This window comes from Esox lucius, chromosome 23 (genome assembly GCF_011004845.1).
Source record: "Esox lucius isolate fEsoLuc1 chromosome 23, fEsoLuc1.pri, whole genome shotgun sequence".
NCBI lineage: Eukaryota > Metazoa > Chordata > Actinopteri > Esociformes > Esocidae > Esox > Esox lucius.
Genome location: NC_047591.1, coordinates 11,894,299 through 11,917,125, shown reverse-complemented (window position 1 = coordinate 11,917,125; position 22,827 = coordinate 11,894,299). Strand labels below are relative to the sequence as shown.

The following is a 22,827-nucleotide window of genomic DNA, read 5'->3' as shown; positions in this document are numbered from 1 at the left end:
TGGGAATCTTTGCACACAAATATCCTAAATATGTCACACTTGTCAGTTTACTACTGCTGGCTAAGTAAATAGCTGACAGGTTTAAAGAATATTGGGTGCTTTTTGTGTGGAGAATCTCATTCCTGTTCTGTGACATGACGCTACTGAAGATCGTATTTCTGCAGGTAGTGTGTCGGATCACTGCTGACTCTAAGTAGAGTGTGACCCCGAAATAACACTCTGAACTTGTGAAAATGATGATAATATATATTTTTTGTTTTAAGCCCAGATCAGACTCATAAGGAATTTTAAAACACACTTAAGATTGTTTTTGAATCTTAAAACAACACGGTTTGATCAGATTTTTACAACTTATGATATTGGCTGGAGCTTTATGAAGATTTAACAGGTATAATCCTTGGTTGTGCAATGAAGAAGGTGTATTTAGCCAATCCGAGGGCTCTGCACCAATTTTCTGCATTCTGCCAAGGAGGCGCAGAGCTAGCTAGTTAGAGCACTTTGCTGCATGTAGATAGCCTAGTTTGCTGACAGTTAGGTGACAAATTTAGCATGTTCTGATGCATGCATTTCATGACACTAACATTTTGGTGAACACAAAAATCCACTGAGGGTAACAGTGTTTGCTTATTGATAACCCAAACTTTCTGGCCCAGAGCTGTGCAATTAAAATGTAACAGTTGTAAGGTGTTAGAATAGTTTCTAAAATTAAGGCTCTGTTTATTTACTATTTTGAGTATAGCGGAGGTTCACTCCTCTTCAAGTGTTCAGGCCATGTGTAAATATATTTTGCTGAAAGGAATAGACTCCAATTTAAGTTTAGGCATACTAACTTTCTCCAGATATCCCTCATTAATAATGAACATTTCCTTCTCCTTCCTTCCCTGGAGCAAAAAACCTTGTTTTGGAGCAAGACAGGACCAAGTGTCTCTAACAGAAAAATGTGGCAGAAAGAGGTACTGTTTTGCTGCACCCCCTCAGTGCAGAGGTGTGCACTATGCAAACCAGATTGGTCTGCCTTCATTCCAAAAAAATAAAGAATGGCTCAAAGTTGGGTGTCTCCTTACTTAACCATTGCCAGCTCCTCCTCCAGACAGTTCTCTTTAAAAAGAGCCATTCTCCATGCTTTGGAACATCAGCTCATCTGAAGTTGGCATATAGCTTAATGCTGAATTCACAGCCACATCCGAATCCTCTGGAAACAATTTTCGGTACTTTTGGGGTAAAAGCTTGGAATAACTAAGATATTCAGAATGAGGAAAGCCATCCTTGCGCTCATACTTGCCGTGCTTCAGGGCTTTCGACTTGTGGGTGCTCTTCCAAACCCATCTCCTCTCCTGGGATCCAATTGGGGAAATCCGAAAAGATACGTACACCTGCAGACTTCTTCCGACGTGAACAATTTCTACTTAGAGATCAGTTCAAATGGCAACGTGCGCAAAACTCAAATTCGAACTTCATACAGTAAGTTATTACATTTTCGAATTGTGTTTTGACTAAATGTTTTTTCAAATGTTTGCCTTTGTGTTATTTGTACTATTACGCTGTTATTTCTGTTCACAGGCGTGCTTTTATTGAAGGCAGAAACAAGAGAGCGCGTTGCTATACTTGGTGTCAAAAGTAATCGCTACCTGTGCATGGATGCTATGGGAAACCCTTTCAGTTCTGTAAGTCTGAATACCCGATCTAATTTGTACTTATATTTAAATGTTTTCTACCATTTTAAATGACACTTTCTGAAAGGCACTTTCCAAATATGAGCGCTTTTTATCGTAGTGACTTCTAAAAACGCGTTTTTACGCACTGATTTTAAGTCACTTTTATCCAATCAAAAAACATGTACATTTTAACATTAATCAGTGTTCTTATATTTGAAAGACAGACTGTGTTAAGTGTATTAATTAATGTATCTGTTTACAGACGATTTGCCACAAGGAAGACTGTCTTTTTAACCATAAGTTATTGGAAAACCACCGCGACGTGTACTTCTCTTGCAGAACTGGTATTCTGCTCAACTTGGAAGGGGCTAAGCAAGTGTATAGTGTAGGTCAGAATCTACCGCAAACTTCCCTATTTCTTTCGGAGAAGAACACCGTGCCGCTGGAGCGCCTTCATCACCGGGAGAAGAGGAACCGCGTGGTTGACCCTTCTGATCCTCATAACATGCTGGGGCAGACCGAGGAAGCTGATGACTCCCGGGCTATGCCGGAGACGGATGACGCGGAGACTGACCAAGAGTCTGAAGTCCCCGAAGGCCAAAACATCTCTAGGGAGACCCCGGAGTCTACCTTCGACGACCCATGGAACGTGCAATCCCTAAACGCACCTCCCAGCCCCCGTATCATGAATGTCATGGTGGGATAAGTTGACAGTAGACGATGTACACCTGGGTTTATATGAGTCACTCGCTAAATACATACACACATACCTAGAATATTCCAATTTAGGCTTTTTGTTCGTTCACTTTTGTTTAATTCCAGCTGGCCTGGAAATAAATTAACCACATATTGTGGTTCACAAGTGTTATCTGACACTAGTGACAGACCTTGACAGCCTTATTATTGCTTAGTGAAACCTAAATAGTACATTTGAAATATGTATAAAAAGGACCATATTGGGAATGTTTTTCATTTTTCACACCATTGTAGGCAACTAATTTATGCGAGCAAAAATGATGTATACAGTGCGCTCCGTTTAAAGAGAGGATCAGTATGAGAATTATGCATAAGTACGAAATATTGTGATCCTTCGGGGAATTAAAGTGTCATTTTATTAATTTTATGCAAGAAGAAAACATAAAGGATCTGAAACATATTGCATCTAAAATTACTACAATGTTAAATATGCCTGTGGGACACATTTCATTTAAAATGAAAAAAGAACATGGTCCACTGTACATGTTTCAGACACGATTAGGTGCTGGCCACCAAGGGCAAGCAGCACAGCCGACATTAACAAAGTTTAAAGTATTTCTTTATTTAAATTCATTCATTTGTTATTTATACTATTTATCTGGATTATTTACTGTAAAAGGGATAGTTTGAGAAGTTTGTTGAATCCCTTGTTGATACCATTTAAATGTATCCGTATCCACTATAAAGTTATCGGTAGTATTACTAGCTAAAGCAAACTACCATTAACACTACGATTGGAATAATAGATGAACAGCTAACTACCATACGCAATTTAGGAATTGGGCAAACCTTAGATAGCGGTTTCCCTAAAACTGCACGCGGACACATGGTATCTAAGAGTCCCACTAAATCTGGGAAAGCAGATAGTAGTCTCATTGTCATAATCCAAACTATCCCCTTTAAAGAGAAACAATCTCTATGTTGTATACATGTGTAAAGGTTGGTGAGATGTATATCGGAGGAAAAAAATGTTAAATGTGTGTTGACAAATATAATATTTATTTATATTTATTCTATTTATGAAACTTTGAAACTTCAGAATTAAATACTCATACAGCTATTATCTCCTGAAATTGTATGTGTGATGCAAATAGGTTAGGACGAAATGTTTAATTTGAAGGAAGGCCCTGTGTCTCATTCAGTGCGTCAGCAGGCGGTCCATTGACTTATTCAGATCTTCCAGGTGAGACTCCTACGCTTCCTTCTACATCTCATTAAGGAGAAAAGTGTTATACAAGTTTAGGAATTGCTGCCAAACCATCATTGTCTAAAAATAAACATTTCCACGTTCTGTTTTTGTTTCACTCTTACTGAAAAACATTGTGGTGTTATTTTAGTCTTTGGGACACATTATGGTGACCGCTAACTTTGGTCCGGTTTTGCTTTGAGGTTAAATCACTTTGACCTGTTATATTGGAGAGGAACCTTAAAAACCACATGGTAAAGACACATTTCCTTATTGGAGAATGACATACTGTAAAAAATAATAATAATTTTAAAAAAAATACGTGAGTTAAAAAAAGAACGATATTCGCAAACACTGATTTTGACAGACTGAGTGCATATTGTTATATGCAACTCTGTGTAACCTCCTAGAATATTCTTGACACAGGTCAGTAGCTGTAGTCTAATTGTTACATTCTTGTTGTTCCTGTTACACTCGACCAGTACACTGAAACAATTATAGCCTACTTCTAATAGGTCGAAATTATGAGATCATCTGTAACACTGAATTGGCCCTCAGTGGATAGAACCTGGCCTTTCCTACCCTGCAAACTCAGGCTGAAATACTGCTCTGAATAAATGAAAACGCTTGTACAATAAGTTGCCTGTTATGTCTTAATAAGGTCCTTGTCCCATCTTATTTTTCACCAAATTTAACACCTGAAAGTTTGGTGGTCCCGGTATGCTAAGACCTGGCATGTGGTGCGATGAGTCTTTTCTTTTCTTTCCTTTCATCCAATCTAACCTTTGCCCTTCTTGAATTTACAACACTCTAAACTTTTCAGTTGGCTGAAAAACATTCCTTTTATTTACCCTTTATTTTTTAGCCTACTATACTGAATCTATACTTTGGATATAGCACAGTCGGTAGAGAGAAATTTGCAATGGCGAGGGACTGGTCTCATGGGGGGGCCATAAAAAAAAAATCACTCACTGCTGTAAGTCTTTCTGGATAAATGTTAAATAAACAAAATAACCCGAGGACATCTCAATGAGGCTGCAAGCATTTATATAGGCATCACTACACTGAAATACAGCAATACTGACAAAAACTACACATGACATCAACTAGCAAACAAAAGCATCCTAAGCTCTTAGGGCTTAGTTACATTAAAGTTGATAAAAATGAAAGAGTATCCATACTAAAACTGTGTGTATGAATTCCAAACCAGACATTGCATTGTGTGGAATTCTCTCTTTTCACATGAAAATCACATGCATAAATAATGGAAGACCCGGAAATCCACTCAGGATATTCACTATATACCCTTTTTACACAGATGAATTTAACTACAAAATTGTCCATTGAGAGCTAAGGAGAAAATAATTTACACTATTTCTATGAGTCTCTATCCTCTACATCTTGAGGTATTTCTCACACAAGAAATACACTAGTATAACAACTGAGGTAGTTCCCACTTAGCGTGATTGCAAATACAGTGCCTTCTTATCTTTCTGCTTTAAAATTATATAATAGTGATTTTTGTTTGCCACAAATCACTATATTTATTTGCCAAGTGAAAAATATTTTCAGACACTCAATATCAATTTAAGCATGATAAAGGAATTAAAATACTTTATTAATACACCATATCATGATAGATATACTGGCATCATTCCTTACCAAGTTGCCAGCAGAGGAAGGAAAGTGATCTTAAATCATCTACAGATTTTAATAAAGGTGATAGGAAGAATCTGACAATAACATTTTAGTTATTCCACAATATAATTGTGATATATCAGTTTCCCGTTAAGCCAATTCTAAATCCTCACCAGCAAACATTCAGAACATTACTTTATCACTCCCTTTTGGCCAATCTGCATGGTTCTGTAGTTGTGGGACCACTTTGGCAAGGTGCATCATTCCCCAAGTTTGGTCAAAACCGTGCTAGTGGTGGCTGAGACATCCTAATTAAAGGATGTCTGTTCATTACTAGACTATTGGGTCAATCAGTGTAATTTTGTATGCAGGATATTTATGACAAGGCGCATCAGACCAAATCTACACGGCTGTTGCTTACCAAGAAAACATTGAATGGTAAAACAGGCTGCTTTGGTTCCAGTCAGGAGTATTTGTGAAGCCATCACACACTCAATGCCTATAGTTTCTTATGATGGTAATGACATTGCTTTGCCATGACTGAGTTACTCTGAAGTTGACAACCGCCAGGACCATTGCAATCTTATTTACTTACTAATGAATGTTTAAATTAATGTAACAATTTCAGTCTAAGTTAAGATAATGAACAAAAAAATAAATCTAACAACAGACTGAGTAAATAACATAGAGTGCAAAATTGAACAGTGCAAAAAATGCTTTGTTTAGCTTGCGTATAAATATCAATTGGTGAATAATTTTCCCATTTTCAGACCACTGACGTCTAATGTCCATATTAAACCAGATTCAGGTATACATCTATGATAGCTAATACAGTGTTCAGCCTTTAAATTAGACAGTACTCAATGTCTACATTCATTTAGGACTGACACACATAGTTCTACATCTGCCCATCCTAAGTTCGGGGACGATCTGAAACCATCTGACAAACATTCACCATTAAGTGAAATGTCCCTTCAATGTTTTATGTAACATATGTCACGAGAGGTCAGGTGATCCCTCCTGTTAGTGAAGACACAGCGGACAGCCGAGGGCACCGGGCCAGACTCACCGGGCGACAGCGTTAGGATGAAGCGGCTGATGCCCGTGTTGGGGCAGGCTGAAAACACTTGGGACATCCTCTGCACCTGGGGCAGAGTACACTGCAGGTCCTCCACAAAATGTCTCACAGCTACGCGGATGTAGGCCCCGTGGCTTACCACCAGGGCGTGGAGATGGATGCCCTCCATCCCGTCATCCGGCAGGCCAGCCGGGGGCACATCTGTCTCAGACACGGCTGCGCCCGCCCCGGCTTCTGTTCCCACAGCAGCATGACCCTGCCCAGAGCTGCAGTGGTCGTCTACCATGCGCTGGTAAAGGGCCTTTAGAAACTTCTTGCATCGCAGCCTTACCTGCAAATAGATACACAGACACACACATTTAAAATACCGAAGGGCTGATAAAATATGTAACTCCTTAAAGGAGTTAGCAAAGTGTTAAGCTTTCGGCCAGAAGTTCTAAGTTAAACCACAGCATGGCGCTGTTGGACAGAGAATCCAGCACCACTTTCTGAGCAGAGCATGAATCAAACAGCAGGACCAAACTGACCTGTTCCAAGGTCTCGCCTCCAGGGGGAGTATAGTCTCGACACGACTGTCCAGATGCGTTGGCCATGTTCTTCAGATCCTCCTTGGGTCGTCCCTCTGCGATCCCAAAACCCTGCAAGATCGTTGAATCACTAAGATGAGCGTTATATTAACTGTGTTTGAATCTGAAACTATTATTGTGATAAAAAAGGCTGTATACAAGAGGAAACATACTGTATGTATGACTTACCCTCTCTCTGAGTAAGGGATCGAAGACCATCTCAACCTCCGAGGAGTGAATATTGTTCCTCATAATTATTTCTGCAGTCTGATAAAAACAAAATAAGGATTTGTATACATTGACACCCCTGGTTTAATATCTGCAGCCAGAAGTAAACCAGCTGATAGACTATCACGAGCGTAGTACTGCCCCAGCACGTCTAGTTCTAATTTCAATGTCCTATCTGAGTGTTTCCCACCAAAAACAATAAGATAGAATTTGACTTTCATTTCTTCACAATACTTTTTTGAAAATCTGTTTTAGGGCTGATGTCCACCTGAGCATTCTACTCAATGCATACTCAATGCAAGCTGATGAATATTTGGTTTAAAATCCATTGCTAAGGCTTGAAAAACCAAATAAGGTTACAAAACAATGTGTTTCTAAAGATCCCTAATAATAGCTAAATAGTTTTTCATCATTGTGATGGCACCAAACTGATTTTAGATGCTGTATAACGTTAATTAGCTTGTTAATTTAGGGGAAGAACAATATGAAGATAATGGCAACATTGTTAAAGTTAATGTTAAGAAGAAAACTATGTTGTTGTATTTCCAAGCCCTTACAGTTTAATTTAGACAGTGTAAGCCCTTGTTCAAAGTCTGCAGCGTTGTACAGAATGTTTGTGGCCATGCCAACAACACAACCATGTGAGGTGCAAACCAATAAGACTCTGTGGGTGTCACCACACCTAATTGCTAGGCTACATCACAACAGACTCGACCGGGTTGGGCAAGATTAATAGAAACCAAATCACTAGGGCAGTGACAATTGTGGATTTTTTGTAATGGTTAATGCATTATTATGATGTATCATTATTATGCATCTCTGAAAAGTAGCTAGAACATATCGAATGAGTATAACACAGGTTTGACTGGGCCGCTTTACCCTAGTAAAATAGATTTTGACCTTTTGGAATTTATGGTAAATAAGATTCCCCTACCAATCCTGCTGTTTGGCTCATAAAATGATTACTGAATTTGTAGCCTAGGTGTCAGTCTGTCCGTCCAGCAGTTAGAACCGTACACCCAGTCAACAGTAGCCCGTGGTCACTCAGTAGAACTTACCTGTCTTGCACGCTGCAGGTTACTGACAAACACATTGGAGAACCTGATATCTCTAAGGTACAGTCCTGCTGCCTGTGCCTGCAGCTGCCCCGGCTCTGACAGAGGAGTGTCTACCCCCTGACCTGAAAAGACAGAAACACATACTTATCCTGTGTTTGTAACCAAGTGTGGTATTTACAACATACGGAACACAGATATATCCACACCCCTCCAAATAGTAATTACTGGTAGGAAACTTGACAACCTTTACTGAGATTTGGTACCTCCCACGTGCTGACCTATGACCATGACTAACAAGGAAATAATCTTGATAACAGCATTTTCAGTGGTTAAATGCAGCAAAACAACGCTGCAGAAGTCATGCACATTTTGGTAGGAAGCCTGTCCACCAATCATCTACTGATATTGGAGACCGTTCTCACAAATTCATCATGTTTACACACAATTTCAGGCTGTGTGTGGTATGGGGGTTAGAGATTTTTTTTTTTTTACATAATAAATAAACGCTTTTATGAATAATGACCACACTGCCATGTTAATGTGCCTAATTTTAAGAAAACAACAGCACACTCCAACTTTCGGCTGTTGCAGATGAACCAGCATGAATTATTTAAGTTCTGTCTGTAGTTGGCTTACCTTAAAAATGTGTCTTTTTGTATCATTTTCACTCAAGTAACGTTTTATGCCATTGTTTCTATTCATTGCTAAAAAGGTTAAAGTGCAATGTCAATATTGGTAATTTTTCAAATTTTTACAACATTTCAAATACTTTTAGAACATACCTTGTAGGAGCTTGTCCTTGTTGTATTGTGTCTCCCCACTACAAAAGTGACAAAAAAAATACTTAATGCATGCACATATCTGTAAAGAATGCTAACAATTAGTCCCTAAAGATTTTATCATCGTATAAGCAGCCATGTTCTGATATTTGTCTCCACTACTTTTCTCCCATAATGTGTTCAGTATTGGACTGGCTGTTTAAAGACAAAACATTATTTCAGAGATGGCCAGGCTCTGGGAGCCACAACAGCCAAAAACGCCACCTAAACGTCAATCGATGTGGATCTAGAATATCACAATATTTTCTCAAATGTAAAACATAGCTGGATTATAACGTAGTACTACTGTAGGCCCATACTTTTTATTTGGCCTCATCACGGTTGCAGTCGACAACATTTTCCAATGTCCTTACCAACCGTGCATTCAGACCAAGCGTTAGGTCTTGAAACTATAATACCCTGGGAAAGAAGGTAGCCATGTCAAAAAGCGCTAACGGTAGAGAATCGGCTAGCATATGTGACACTGTTTTAATATAACAGAAAAATAAATATGTGCTTTAGTTTGACAATTGCCTTAGCAGTCAGAAGAAGCCTTAGCAGGGGCAACTTGGCCTCTCTAATCGGTTCAAACTGACATGTAATAGCCAATGCATATTTTAAGAAATATTACATTACAGTAAATAATCAAAAACAGTTTACAAAGAAGCGATGACATTTACTTACTGTCTAACAAGTGTCAAGGTAAATGTAAGCATTTTAGACCAGCATCAATGATGAAGATGTAGACTGGAAAAGATCAGACAGGGAAAAATATATTTGAACCGCCATCTGAAGTCGGAAACTTGAGGATGATCTTAAAGCACCAACTTTCGAACCAGATCGCTGACATGATTTGACCTCCGGTTTTTCCTGCTGAGTTGTCACGAGAGCACCGCCAGTTGTCTTGAAAGCACCTGACAGATCCACGTTATGTGAGCAACATTAAAAAGGCACTTCCGGAATGTTGGAACATTTCAAAATAAAGGTTACACTTTGACACTTGCATTACATGCAGCAGCACTATATTCTCCAACATCTTCTTAGCCCACAACACAATACACTGCACATGGGATACATACTTGCTCAATGCGCAAAAACAATGATCTTTTTCATAGTAAAGGTATACTAGGAAATACTCAGGAGAGTGTTCAGAGTCAAAATATGGCACCAAATCATTGGGCACTGTGTTATTGAAATGTAGCTGGCTTTTTACATCACCCATACCATTGGCCTCCTTCATATTTTTATTTATCTATGTTTCCCCAATATGCACCATGCAGAGCTGCAAAAATATTAATTATATATATCGTTTTACTGCTGTTTTTATTTTGAAGGCAGAATACGGAAACTGGAATTCTTACTGTTGCTCCCAAATCGCTAGTGTTGGCTTCATGACGCTTATAGCTTTAAACTCGTTAAAACTCCACTGCGGAACGCACCCAAAGTATGTGTCAGTCAAACAAAAAACCCTTCCGGGTCAATAGATTTAAGACATTATCAAAATAAAAGTTGGTCAATAGTTTGTAAATAACCTATATTTAATTAACCCCCACAACTTTAGTTTGATGATATAATCCAGAGCAGGTAGTGGAAAGGCTCTCTCTTGCCTCATCTCTGCATGTCTATTCGCTCTGGCAAAATCTCAAATCTCTTAAGAACGTCTTTCTGGGATACTTGTAACTGTATACTCTCTGTAACTATTAAATTCACCTGTCACATTATTCAGTTGACTCTCAGGAAATACGTATAAAACTGGTCAAAATCAAGTTGCTTCACAATTACTGCACACATTTCATGTCCCATTAACCAGACTGAAAAAACATTGTTTTGGTTGAATTTATTGAACAGAAGATGTGGATTAGACACTTCTGAGCCACACAATCTGGTTAACAGCGGGGATGGGGGGTGGTCAGAATTGATTGAAAACAAAGTTTTCCACAATTTAACAGTTACATTTTTTTTTTTCATATAAAAAACGAATGGTACCTCACAATATGTATTCACCTGATCCTAAATGAGCCAATACAATTCTAAATTATAAGTAGGGAAAAAAAGGTTAGAAATGCATAATGGTTCTTGTTTTTCAAATATATATTTTATAGAGCCCTGTTCCATATTCAGCACCTGGAATGATACAACACAGATGGTCCTTCACCATAAATCAATGGAATATTATGGAATGGAATGACATTTTGCTGTCCAAAGAGAGGGGTGGAATATTGGTTCTCCTGACTCTCATCCAGAAAATGACCTGTAACATGTCAAAATACAGAGTCAGAGTTTTTTCCACTAACTCCCTGAAATGCTGCTGAGTTGTGAGGTATTGTCCAATGAACCTGAGGTACACAAACATTAAAATGGAAGAATGCAGTAAGAAAATGGCAGAACACAAAATAAATTGTAAGAAGAGCGTAGAACATGCTATTTGAGAAAAATGCACAAGGTATTTCCAGTACAATACTTTCACTCTCTCCTTAACTAATTTCTCAACTATACATACAAAAAGGAAAAAGCAAGGAAACAATAACATTATACTTTAAAGTCCATAATATAGCAGCACACTGAATATCAATATTATAAGACTGAAAAACAAAAAGCTTAATAGCAGCAACAGAAAGATTTCAAACAAAAACAGATCTATTTTGGCTTTTATAATGAAGAAATTAATTTAATTAACAAACAAACAAAACTAATGTTTACCCACATAATTTATCAGTTTATAGCAAATAAAGGCTTACTTGTCATGTGGGGGAGGGGGGGGGGCAAAAAGTTTCTTCATTTGATCTGCATTGTTAAATATCTGTTCAAAAGTGAAGAGCAAAGTTTTGGTCCTTAGGTTTAAAGACATGACTTACCATAGAAAGATACCTTTTTTCTTCCTGACAAACAAGCTGAACAAAATGCTAAATAAATGAATTAGATGAAAAAAAAATATATGCTATGGAACCCTATCTTAGGACCATCCAATGGATTTCATTATGACGCAGGCCAAATTTCACTTCAAGTTAAATGGATATAATCAATCAATGAATCAAGTCTAGATGTGATTATTCTTTTTCTTTTCCTTTCCTAGGTTTGCATAGCAATTAATTCCATAGTTCCATGTTCCTAAACCCTACGTCTTATTCACTGGTCAGAAAATGCTTTGTTGTCAACGTGCATCACCACAACATGCATTGAAAGTGGGAATCCAGCCCAGAGAAGATGAAATAACTTAAAAAAAATTAAAAAAAAACCTACAACCCCACTTACCCTATTTAATTACCATCCCTTTCAACTTTTGAGGAACATGTTCAAAAAGTGCATTTAGGTTAATCCACGACCTTGACAAAGTCTTTGACCATTACTTAAATATCTAGTAAAGATTTAACAAAAGGAGGCCTTTAAAGAAATATTCCAGCATACCAAACTCCTCCCTCATTATCAACAATGACAACTGACTGTACTATTTTTATTAAAGAAATGGTCTTGTTCTGGTGACCCTCTGGAGAGCATTTGGGCTACGTTTTGTTCCTTTAATCAAACATAGACCCTTGACAGATCTTACAATGACTGGAAGGTATTTTACCCATCAGCTACCAAATTATGATGCACCTTCATCCATTTTCCTGTCATTTTAACTAACAGCAGTACTTAATTTTATAGCACCATGTCTCCCCTCATTCCATTCTCAAAACCTTCAATTTACCATCTCCTCTCATTCTCCAATAGACTACTCCACCTTTTCGAAACATTTTACTAATCCATTTGACACTAACCAAACAAATCTTGCTCCTCTCTAGGCTATAAACTTTCTACCAACATGCACATGTCTCCTTTCACTAGTATTGGCTTGGCTGATACAAAACAAAAACTTGTCTTTAAGTCAACTTTCCTAACAAACTACAACAGTACCCTCTATAAAAACTATTATCCTCAATCTCGATCCAATAACATAACATACAACAAAATCACATATCGACCTTGTTCATTTCAAAAAGTAAATATTGGCTAGGCATTAACTTGGCAATCGATTAAAGACCGCAACAGCTGATAGTTGTTCTGTCCTCCACACTCTCAACCTTAGGGGGCAGTAAAAATACAGCATTGGGGCTTAGCTGTCTCTCCACCCCCTCTCTCTGTTCTGTGAGTGGGCCCAGCCCTCTCCTGGCTAGAATATACAAGCATAAATAAGAAGCAGTGCTACAGGTGCACACTACAGCAGGTAGGAGAAGCAGTTCTCCTCAACCTGTTGTAGCTTCTCCATAATGTAAGTGTATAAACACTGTGCAGAACAAAACCAGCATGTAATGTAACACACACACAGTATTATATGGGCTTCCTGTATCAGAAACAGAATAGATGGTCACAACTATGAGACATACCCACTTACTGTGAAATTAATACATGCTTAATAATTATGGTAATAACAATTGTAACTATCATGAAATGCTATTACGGTATATTTGAAATAAGTATACAAATACAATAATAATATTTAGAATACAAATATATGAATTATAACCAAATGTTTTTGCTAGCTTTGTCTTTAAAACTATATTTTATTTGTATCAAGTAAAAATGAATATTTCAAAAAATTTCATAATTCAAGTACGCAAATCTATTTCTTTCTGCAAACCTTAGGCACTATCAAGTTTTAAAATCGATTTGCTTCTAAAATAGATTTATTATGGCACATATGTCAATATGTGACATGCTTAACGTAGACAGGGGTCGAAAACAAAACCTGAAACAACAGTTATTTACCTACTCTCTAAATTAACTCTAAAAGATCTTATCATTTGATAATTCCAGCTTGACTCTGTTGGCAGCTCATAGATTGTCATCCTGACCTCATGGGTTGACTTTACACCCCAGGGTGGCAATTCATAGGTTGGCATGGCATTAACTGGCGGGGTCTCATTAACCGACTCCGTATGTGCTGTGGCAGCTTAACGAATCACGCCGCAAACGCGGTCAGACCCTGTAGATGGGAGCGAGGTGAGTAATTGGAGCTTGCTGGTTGACGTCAGTCTTGTAGATGGTGGTGGTGGAAAGCTCATAGGTTGACTTCGCGAACATCTGTCGGGGTGCTGGACACGTCTGTCGGGGTGCTTGACTGGTCTTGCTGCTCTGTGGCCTTGCTGCCTGCCCTGCCTCCGGCCTCCTGCTGATGCTGCCCCTGCCGCAGGCTACTGATCAACACCCTCTCTATCTGCTCCTGACACTCCTTCAGGCAGTCCTGCAACACACGGTCACGTCAATACACCAACCAACACACACTCCCGCTTTACCTCAGAAACCTGCAGACCAAACGGTAAACCGACCAACACAGTTACGTGTTCAATATTTCACAGTTATGGTCACATGCTTGACAGGTCGGACCGGGTGGGGATTATGAGTCATGTGATGGGTGGTCCAGTCGGTTTTATGACCTTATCACTAGAACAACAGGAGACCAGGCAGAGAGTGAGGTGATTGAACAGGCACTTGAACACTCTGGAACACACATGGGCTGTGGAGAAAACATTCCTAACAGTCCTAAAGTGAATAACAGGTTGGATGGACTCGCTGAGACAAATGGCAACATTTTCCTTTAATAGCGCACTTTCTCAATCTGGGCTCGAAAGATTGCTGAGCGGAACACCGCAGCTTTAAGATCAGAGAAACCTTTCCCTTAATTTCCGGTCCTTTCTCTTAAATTCAGAAGAAACTGTTGCAAAAGTTATTTCCTTGATTCCTTTCTCTTTGAGTCCTCCTCGTGTTCAGAGGGAAGCTCGTCTTCTTAGCCTGTCTCAATGAATGGTCTTCTTGCTTTTCTCTGACGTTTTAAGAAGACATAAGGGAACTGAGGGAATTAGTTTGTAGTTTCACCCATTGTGACATGTAACCCACTTCTAGAGTAAGATTGTGGACTATTATCAGACCTCTGGCCAGATCCATTGGGGCACAGAGGAAGCAGCTTTGATCTATCCTACTGGGGGCGCGAAATGTTATTGACGTTTCTAAAGATGCCCTGCAGACCTTACGTGAAAAAAGGTATTCTCTCCTCATTCCCCTCCGCAGGTCCAAAGGAGACGACTGATGTGGGAGGTCTGACTCTACGGGGCCGAAAGTGAGGGCCCCAAAGAATGCACACAGCTCGCAAAGAGGCCAACATTCCTTTGAAATGTACGCATAATTAAAACCTGATGGGCCGCAGTCTGAGCGCCTGTTGTGACGGCTTCTTGGTGCCCACGTTGTCATGGCTGCATAATAACCACAAGTCTATGGAGAGCTGCTGGGTTGATTGTAGACTCAGACTGACAGTGTCCCCCGAGTCCCTGAGTGCTTCTGAACTGGCCTCAGGTTCCTTTGTGGCAAGCCAAGGGCAAAGTCTCAGACTGACAAAGATCTTCGTCTACAATCCGCGATTTAATCTCACGTAAAATGATTGACTCTTTGTATCTAATGATTCTTTGATTTATGTCATCTAAAAGAGATAGTAAATCGGTGCTGGTTTCTGTGCTGCCCTTTCCACTGGAAAGATGGTGTCTCTGTTAAGCATTAGAAACACATTTTACTGGGAGCATTACTGAGAGCCATGCTAAGGAACTGCCTGCCTGTGTCCTACCACAAGAATGTGGGCCCTGGGTTCTAAGAAGACATTCCCTCGTCGCTGCTCTTTATAGCTACAGTCTGGATCCGGAGCCAAGACCCACAGGCTCCCACTCTCCATGAAAGTAAATAGTTTCAATGTGCAACTACTGGAGGCATAGTTTTGGTATTACTAGGACTGTTTCTGATGCGCCCGGCCTAGAAAATGGTGATGAAAAACCTACGTCTGACCGAAGGGTTAAGAGAATGTCAGTGCCCAATGTTGGAACACATCTAGCGTTTTGTGCCATATGCACAACAAACACTGATATCACCAGCTCTTCAACATGACCTGATTGTGCTCTTAAAATGTCTGCGGTATACCACCTGACTTCAGATGTCTTGCCAACTCCTTGTCATTCAGCACCAAAACAAAGAACAGTCCAAACAACACTAACAGATCTGGGATCAGGCTTCAGACCTCACTTACCACCTCAGTGCTAGTGATCTTGGCCAGCAGGTCAGTCAGATGGTCTCGACTCAGGGCCGGGTCTGATTGGTCCAGCTGTAGGCCACAGACAGCTGCCCCCACACTGCCTGTGGCGATCATGGAGGGGGGGTTCATGGCCAAGCTGAAATCTGAGGACAACAGACAACCAGATCAGTCCCCTGTTGGACATCAGCGAGTTCACAAAACTCGCTGAACTCAGCAAAAGTCAAGCAAGACGTGAATAACAAGAATGTTTCTTTCCTATTATAGTCAATGTGTATTCCAAACGCAGCGTGGGAGGAAGAGGGTTAGATCCTTATGAAATGAGTGTAGAATAACTTCTCACTGACTAAAGAACAAACATTTTCAAGTTGCACTATCAAGTCCAGGTGTCCAGGCCTAAGAAAGTATGGGAGTGGAGCATTTGAAGATGTTCAGGCATCTTGATAATCTCTTCTCTTAGCTCTTACAGAGCTTAACCCAACTTTCCCACAGTCTAACATGTCCAGCATGGCCGTTGTGGAACCTGTGTGGTTTCCCTTACTCTGCCTCAGCTATGATTAGGAAAACAGAGTAGGAATCCTCCTACTCAGTGAGCAATGAGTTCCAGGAACTACTCCCTTTGGTCCTCCATCAAGCAGGCCCAGAGCTCTGAGCGACAACAGCCCTGCCGGCTGGCTGGAGGGAACAGGCCTGGAGGAAAGGAAATGTCCCAAATGACGAGCTTTAGCTCCAGCTCTAGTTCCAACACAGCCCCAGAAAACAGTCCAGCAAAGCCCAAGTGGCTTCTCTCTATTCACAAAATGAGGATGCGACTCATTTACTGAAGGACATGTCCATGTTTGGTCCTGAAGACCACCATTTATGGAGACTGATCTGGACCATTCATAGCCCAGTCTGGACATGACCAAATCAGAACCAATTATACACTACTTTGATTTCAGACACCTGTTTGACCAGAAAAGTCCAGCACAACACAGGAGTAAAGTCAAATACAGTAGTAGAGAACAGTACAATACAGGAGTAGAGTAAAGTACAATACAAGAGTACAGTACAATACAGTAATGGAGTAGTAAAACAATGAATTTCCAATGTAATTTTGCATACTTTGGAACTACGTCTGAAAAACATTATTATTATATATATTTTTTACATATTTTCAACTCAAGAGAGTAATCTCTCTAGCTAATATTCACTTTCTTCCTCACACATTTCCAAAGAGCCTGGACATTCGACAATCTCAAAATTCAACACGTGAATTTTTCAGCAGAGTTGCTCAATGTTTGTTGGGAAAAAACTTTCTGTGACAACATATGAAAATATAATAGGAATTATAAGCAACAAGTCAAAAACAGACAGGCACCTGTTATCAAGGCATGGCAATATTATCCACTATTTACATAGTTGTCGTGATTGGAGGGTAATTGTCCTACTCTTTGGCATGTGACACGGACTACAGGGAGCGGAATGTAAGCTAAATAGGCAGATACTCGGCCTAGAAGATGTCCAAACCAACGTACACTCTCCTCCTCAAGAGGCCAGCTGTCCACAAGCTAAAGAACTGCTCAGTCACGGGAACAACATTTAGAGCAGTACATAAAAAAAATAAAAAATGCTAAACCACATCTGACTTTTTATTGCGTCAGTTTTCCACTTGGGACATAAACAGGCTGCTTATGAATAGTGGGTAGACCGCTGAAACACACCCAAATAAAAATGCAACACGACAATGGCGCTAAACAGCCACAGACATTGAAACAGCCTATGGCACCAATACCATATTGCTGTAAAAATTGACATATGGGCCAGATAAAATCGAAGAGACAGAAGGTAAAAATCCTGGCATTGTTTATTTTAGAGTTGATTTGAGGGAAGGATATGAGGAAGGAAGACCCCTGGCTGCCAGTTCTGACTAATAAAACCTGGAAAAGCCTCTGTCAAAAACAGTACAGAGAGTGAGAGAGAGAGAGAGAGAGAGAGCAAAAGTACCCCAGCTGCTACATCTGAGTCATCCTCATTCACAGCAGAGGAGGTGGTTTGTGAGCCTAACAGCAGGTGAGGAGGCTCATCCACCCACTGTCATTACAGGCAATGGCCAAACTAAACACTATCAGCACTAGGGAGATTCTCCCAGCCTTCTTTGACCATACTAGTAATCACGTGCACACTCAAAGGGCCCTGATACAGCTTGCATCTGCTTTCAGCGGCTGTGCTAATGTAAAGATGAGGCTAAGAGCACTGTTCCGGTGCCAGAGTGGGATTCAGGACAGCAGCCAGTAGATGTGTGTTTGTGCTTTCAGGCCTAAAACATGACAAAGTTAGTGACAGAAAATAGCAGGAGTGAAGAAGTGAGACTGGAGACTGTCCTTTCAGGAAGCAGAAGGTCTGTGGTTATTTCCTGTTATTACCTGTGGCACACAGGGCGATGAATGTTTGCGTGTGTTTGCGAACCACAGATAGCTTCTCTTTGGGCAGGGCCAGTCTGCGTAGGATGTGATCTACAAAGTCATTGGGAATGACCGCTGCCATGTTCCACTTCAACTTCCCTAGGACCACCAGCTCCCACTCCTGGAAGATAGAGATGGAAAGAATAAAACAGTAGTAGAAGTAGAAAAATAATTGTAATGACTTGTGAGCCATTACAAATCATTCACCTCTATATTAGAATCTGTGAGCAGGATCAATAAACTGCTGACACTTGGAATTTAGGAAATAATTGAGGATTGGTGATCCAGTCACTCTTCGTTTGCCTTGAGATACTTTCTGTACACATCTGTCTCATTTCAGAGTGGATACCATTCCATAACAGATCAAAATTTTCTTCTTTTTCTCACACTTTCCCTTTGAAGATTTGTCTGCTCGCTTCTCTCATTCATCTTCCATATAGCGTGCTGTGCCTCGCCCCTGATTGCAGCCCCAGCCAGAAAGCCAGCAACAAGCCTAACGTCTCTGATCTGCACCCAGTTGGTTAGCAAGCTGCTGGGAGCTTTCATATTAAAAGCAAGCCACAGCCTAAGAGGAAGAGAGAAAACAGCCAGTGTGACTAATTTAGCTGGTCCCCCCTGACAATTTCCTTTTGAGATGATGTGTCAACCCAAGCTAGCTGTTAACGCCCGCATTCACAGAAACCCCTCTGTCAGTGGAGACAGGGGCAGCCCCATGTGACACTCTCCCTCCCTCTCACTCAGGTAACACGGGCAGGGAAGGGAAAGTGTCGGCTACACATTCATCCACTAATAGTGCATGTTAGCAGCGCAAGAGCCACACATACAACTGTTGACACAACGATAAACCCAGGGAGAACATAGAGTGCAGGGGGGAGATCTGTGTTCCGTTATCACTGCTGCGCTCACTTCCTGGACAGCTGCCCTGTGCAGGAACCCCCTGAGTTCCCCTCTCCAACCCGGCTGACACCATGTCTCCACTCGGCTCGGCACCAGGTCCGTTCCTGCAGTCTTGCATGACTTGGCAGGACTATGACAAAATTGGCAAGGAGGCCCGAGCACATTTGAAACAGACTAGTCTTTTCCTTCAAGTACCCTTTACTTTTTTCCGAGGAAATTTTCGACCCAAGGGTTGTGTGATGACGCAACCCCAGCCAGGACCCGGAATTAGTAGCATTGAAGGAAATCTGCTTGAAAATGTATACTTTAAGCCAAATAGCCATATGTGAACAACAGCTTTAGATTTTATATAAAGCAACAACAAAAAAATCACAAAATGTGGTAACAGACAAAAAGGACACATTTGTGTAGCTCTTTAATGGTTAATGACTCATTTATTGCCTCTTGAGCAACAAGGGTGGAACATGCAGTGTACTCCAGAAACATTCATTTATGGCAGAGAAGAATATCTTATCTGATACAAGGGGGTGACATTCTGACGTTTTATCAGGTTTTTATTACACTCAAATAGCAGTCGCTACAAACTGATTAAGAAAGATGTTTGACAAAGATCTTGTAAAGTAGGCAGAATTCCAAGGAAACATGAGAAGTCAACTTCACTCGCAAAATTCAAAGGCGGCGTATTCTCAAAAAGACTGGGTGAGGAAACGCCTCCCATTGAGACGTTTATTCTGATTCTCATGAATAGAAGTGAGGTTTGTGTTGCTATGCCTTACAAGTGTGCTTTTACTTCAGTTCTACTTAATGTAAGTCTACATGGCTCTATACTTGTCAAGTTGAAATTGTCCACAATGCACCAGAATCACTGCCTTCGATCAGGTCTTCACTTAACTCCTGATTAATCATTATGACAAAATCATAATATGTTGAAATCCTTATGAATAATTGCCACTAGATGGCAACACAGGCCACTTCAGTTCAAACTTGATCAGGCACTCTCACATACATACTGCAGCCAATGTTCAAGTGACAAATAAGTAGGGTGAGTTCTAATCAAGATAGCATTGATTTCGATATGTAGGGAAACAGCTGTGTTAGCTAGCTAAGATCAAAAACTCATTGGGAAATGTTTATTTTGGTTCCATGTTAAGTTATTTTGGGATCCAGGCAAAATCTGAATTCTACAAGGAAAACAAATGGGTTGTTACAAGGAACCAAAAGATTCCAACAGCCTTTTTGGGTTCTCTGTTTAACCCTTTGAGAACAGTGCTCTGAATAAAACCCAATAGGCTTATATCAGGAACCAACAAATATTTCCCATATTGGGACAACCAAATAAACCTCTAGAAATTCCTTAGCATATCACTAAACTTTATTGAATAAAAAATATAATGTCACTGGGCTCCAGAACTACATTAATGAATATAAGAGTTCAATTAGAATAAAATACTATATAATGTCTTAAATGTAATTGTAAACCTTTTCATAGGCAAAGAAAAAACGTGTTTCTTACCAGCAGCTCCCTTGGTGTGAAGGTGTTGTCTGTGTACATGCACAGCTTTTCTACAGTTAATGGAAAACTCCCCTTTAGTTTTGATGCAAGGAACATACACACAGCTCCCAGAAGTTGCAAAACACTCTTTTTGGTGTGCTGTATTGCTAAAAATCTATCCAAATAATTAATAGCCAGGGGGAAAACATCTTCCTCACACTTCTCCACTTCACAAACCTGGTGGCAGAGAAACAGAAACCTATGTCGGTTATAAATATTGACATTATTTATCTACAATAAAGAAGTGAAATAGCACATTTTCAGGAAGGCAAAAAATAAGTAATGTATTGTGAATATTCCGTGGCCCCGCATATTTTTAAAGCTTTAATATCAAAGCTAACTCACAATCAAGCCTAAGTAGGAAGTCAAGCAAAAAACAACACCCACGCTGCTCATTTCGTCATGTTCGTCATATTTTCAAGAAAATAAAAATATATGAATACATCTGCTATAGGGTAACTTTATGCGTAATGTCCATTAGCCATTCATTAACCATTCCCGACAATTGCAAGATTAAAATGTCTTTCATAAACCTCTAAAATTACATAAACGAAAGTAGCCATTGTGTAAACCGAATGTGGATGTGGAAACTAAAAAAAATATTTTCGAAAATTTATCATAAATATTCAGAACGGACAAAACTGATACATTTAACATGAAAAAAAAGCTTAAAATGTCTTCTTTTATTTCACAAGTTCCAGAACCAGTAAAATACAGTATGTTGACATTTACCGAACTAAAAAAGCATACATGGTAATGAGTTTAGCTAGCATGGTGGAACTTCCTAGGGCCCACACGCCTTGAATGAGTCATTTCGTATAATCTATTGAATTTTCAAAATGTTCGCATGTCAGCTAAAAGAAAATACACGCCATTACTTTTAAAAACTATCTAAATAAACCAAACATTAGTTAGGCTTTTGAACATGCTCCATATGAGCATATTGCAAAGTTAACACAGAACCACGTAGGCTACACAACAACGGGCTACTTTGGTTTTAAATATAATCTTAGTATGCATACCATTTTCAGTAGATTGAATTGCACTCTTACAAACATGCATATGCCTAACCAATGCATTTGTAAAAATTAAAAAGGCTCACAAACCTCGTGCATCCACTCTGCAACCATACGTCTCATATATGGCTGAATATCCTTCTGGACACATTTAAAATACGAACACTGCGGTAGAAACCTGTCTTCAATGTTCAGCAGACTTTGCAATACTCTTTCATCAAATAGAATGGTGTGGTCAATTTGGGCTCTCACGACTTTGTTCGGCTCGAGGCAATAAAGTTCCATTGTTCGGTTCATGTCTTTGCAGGAAAAATATGATAACGTCAAAAGAGCAGTGGATACAGTGTAAACCTGCTTGAGAAGTTTTCGGGTGGAAGCATGGGTGAGTTTATTCCAGCGTAGTCCTGCTTGTCGATAGCTTCCTTCGACTCTCAGCACTGGCTAATTCACTCTTGCTTAAGTCTGAATAGACGCAGTGTGGACTAAATGGCGCAAGACATTCTGCACAACAATTGGCTACAAGGATAGATTGTAGTCCCATGCAGAATGCAAGATCTTCTCTTTCTCTCTGCTCTGTTGCTAGAAGCAGGAACTGGATGAATGCCACCTCTCCCCACCCCCATCTCCGGGTTCACACAGACAAAATGAAATAAAAAATTATACAAATATCTGATATATATTCAATCATAACACTTTCAGTGTAAATTCTGTATTAACCAATTACTGTTTGTACTACTAATTGGTATGTAATAACCATGTTATGACGATTATATTTAGTCTATTCATGATTGGCCTGACTAGTTAAATTTGTATGTCAAAGGTCACAAGTTGAATTTGTATGTCAAACGTCTGAAATGTATGGTAAAAAATTTTTTTCTTGTACCTTG

General features: G+C 39.8%; 3 protein-coding genes across 4 annotated transcripts; 1 reads left to right on the top strand and 2 right to left on the bottom strand.

The window, feature by feature from the left end:
• Positions 1 to 938: 938 nt before the first annotated feature.
• On the top strand, positions 939 to 3,385 carry fgf23 (fibroblast growth factor 23). The gene is made up of 4 exons (XM_010887104.3): positions 939 to 953; positions 1,227 to 1,461; positions 1,561 to 1,664; positions 1,918 to 3,385. The coding sequence occupies exons 1-4, from the start codon at positions 939 to 941 to the stop codon at positions 2,359 to 2,361; spliced, it is 798 nt and encodes a 265-aa protein (XP_010885406.2). The 3' UTR covers positions 2,362 to 3,385.
• Positions 3,386 to 4,627: 1,242 nt separating this feature from the next.
• tigarb (TP53 induced glycolysis regulatory phosphatase b) lies at positions 4,628 to 9,892 on the bottom strand. Of its 2 annotated transcripts, XM_010887102.3 has the most exons (7): positions 9,668 to 9,892; positions 9,304 to 9,403; positions 8,948 to 8,985; positions 8,166 to 8,287; positions 7,069 to 7,146; positions 6,841 to 6,951; positions 4,628 to 6,644 (listed from the first exon to the last, which is right to left on the bottom strand). In XM_010887102.3, the coding sequence occupies exons 2-7, from the start codon at positions 9,339 to 9,341 to the stop codon at positions 6,210 to 6,212; spliced, it is 822 nt and encodes a 273-aa protein (XP_010885404.2). In that variant the 5' UTR covers positions 9,342 to 9,403; positions 9,668 to 9,892; the 3' UTR covers positions 4,628 to 6,209. The 2 variants fall into 2 exon arrangements, with proteins under 2 accessions (XP_010885404.2, XP_010885405.2); XM_010887103.3 differs by lacking the exon at positions 9,304 to 9,403.
• A 916-nt stretch (positions 9,893 to 10,808) lies between these two features.
• Positions 10,809 to 22,521, bottom strand: LOC105020240 (G1/S-specific cyclin-D2). Its single transcript, XM_010887101.5, has 5 exons — positions 22,031 to 22,521; positions 20,886 to 21,101; positions 18,437 to 18,596; positions 16,029 to 16,177; positions 10,809 to 14,204 (listed from the first exon to the last, which is right to left on the bottom strand). The coding sequence occupies exons 1-5, from the start codon at positions 22,235 to 22,237 to the stop codon at positions 14,022 to 14,024; spliced, it is 915 nt and encodes a 304-aa protein (XP_010885403.1). The 5' UTR covers positions 22,238 to 22,521; the 3' UTR covers positions 10,809 to 14,021.
• Between the last annotated feature and the right edge of the window lie 306 nt (positions 22,522 to 22,827).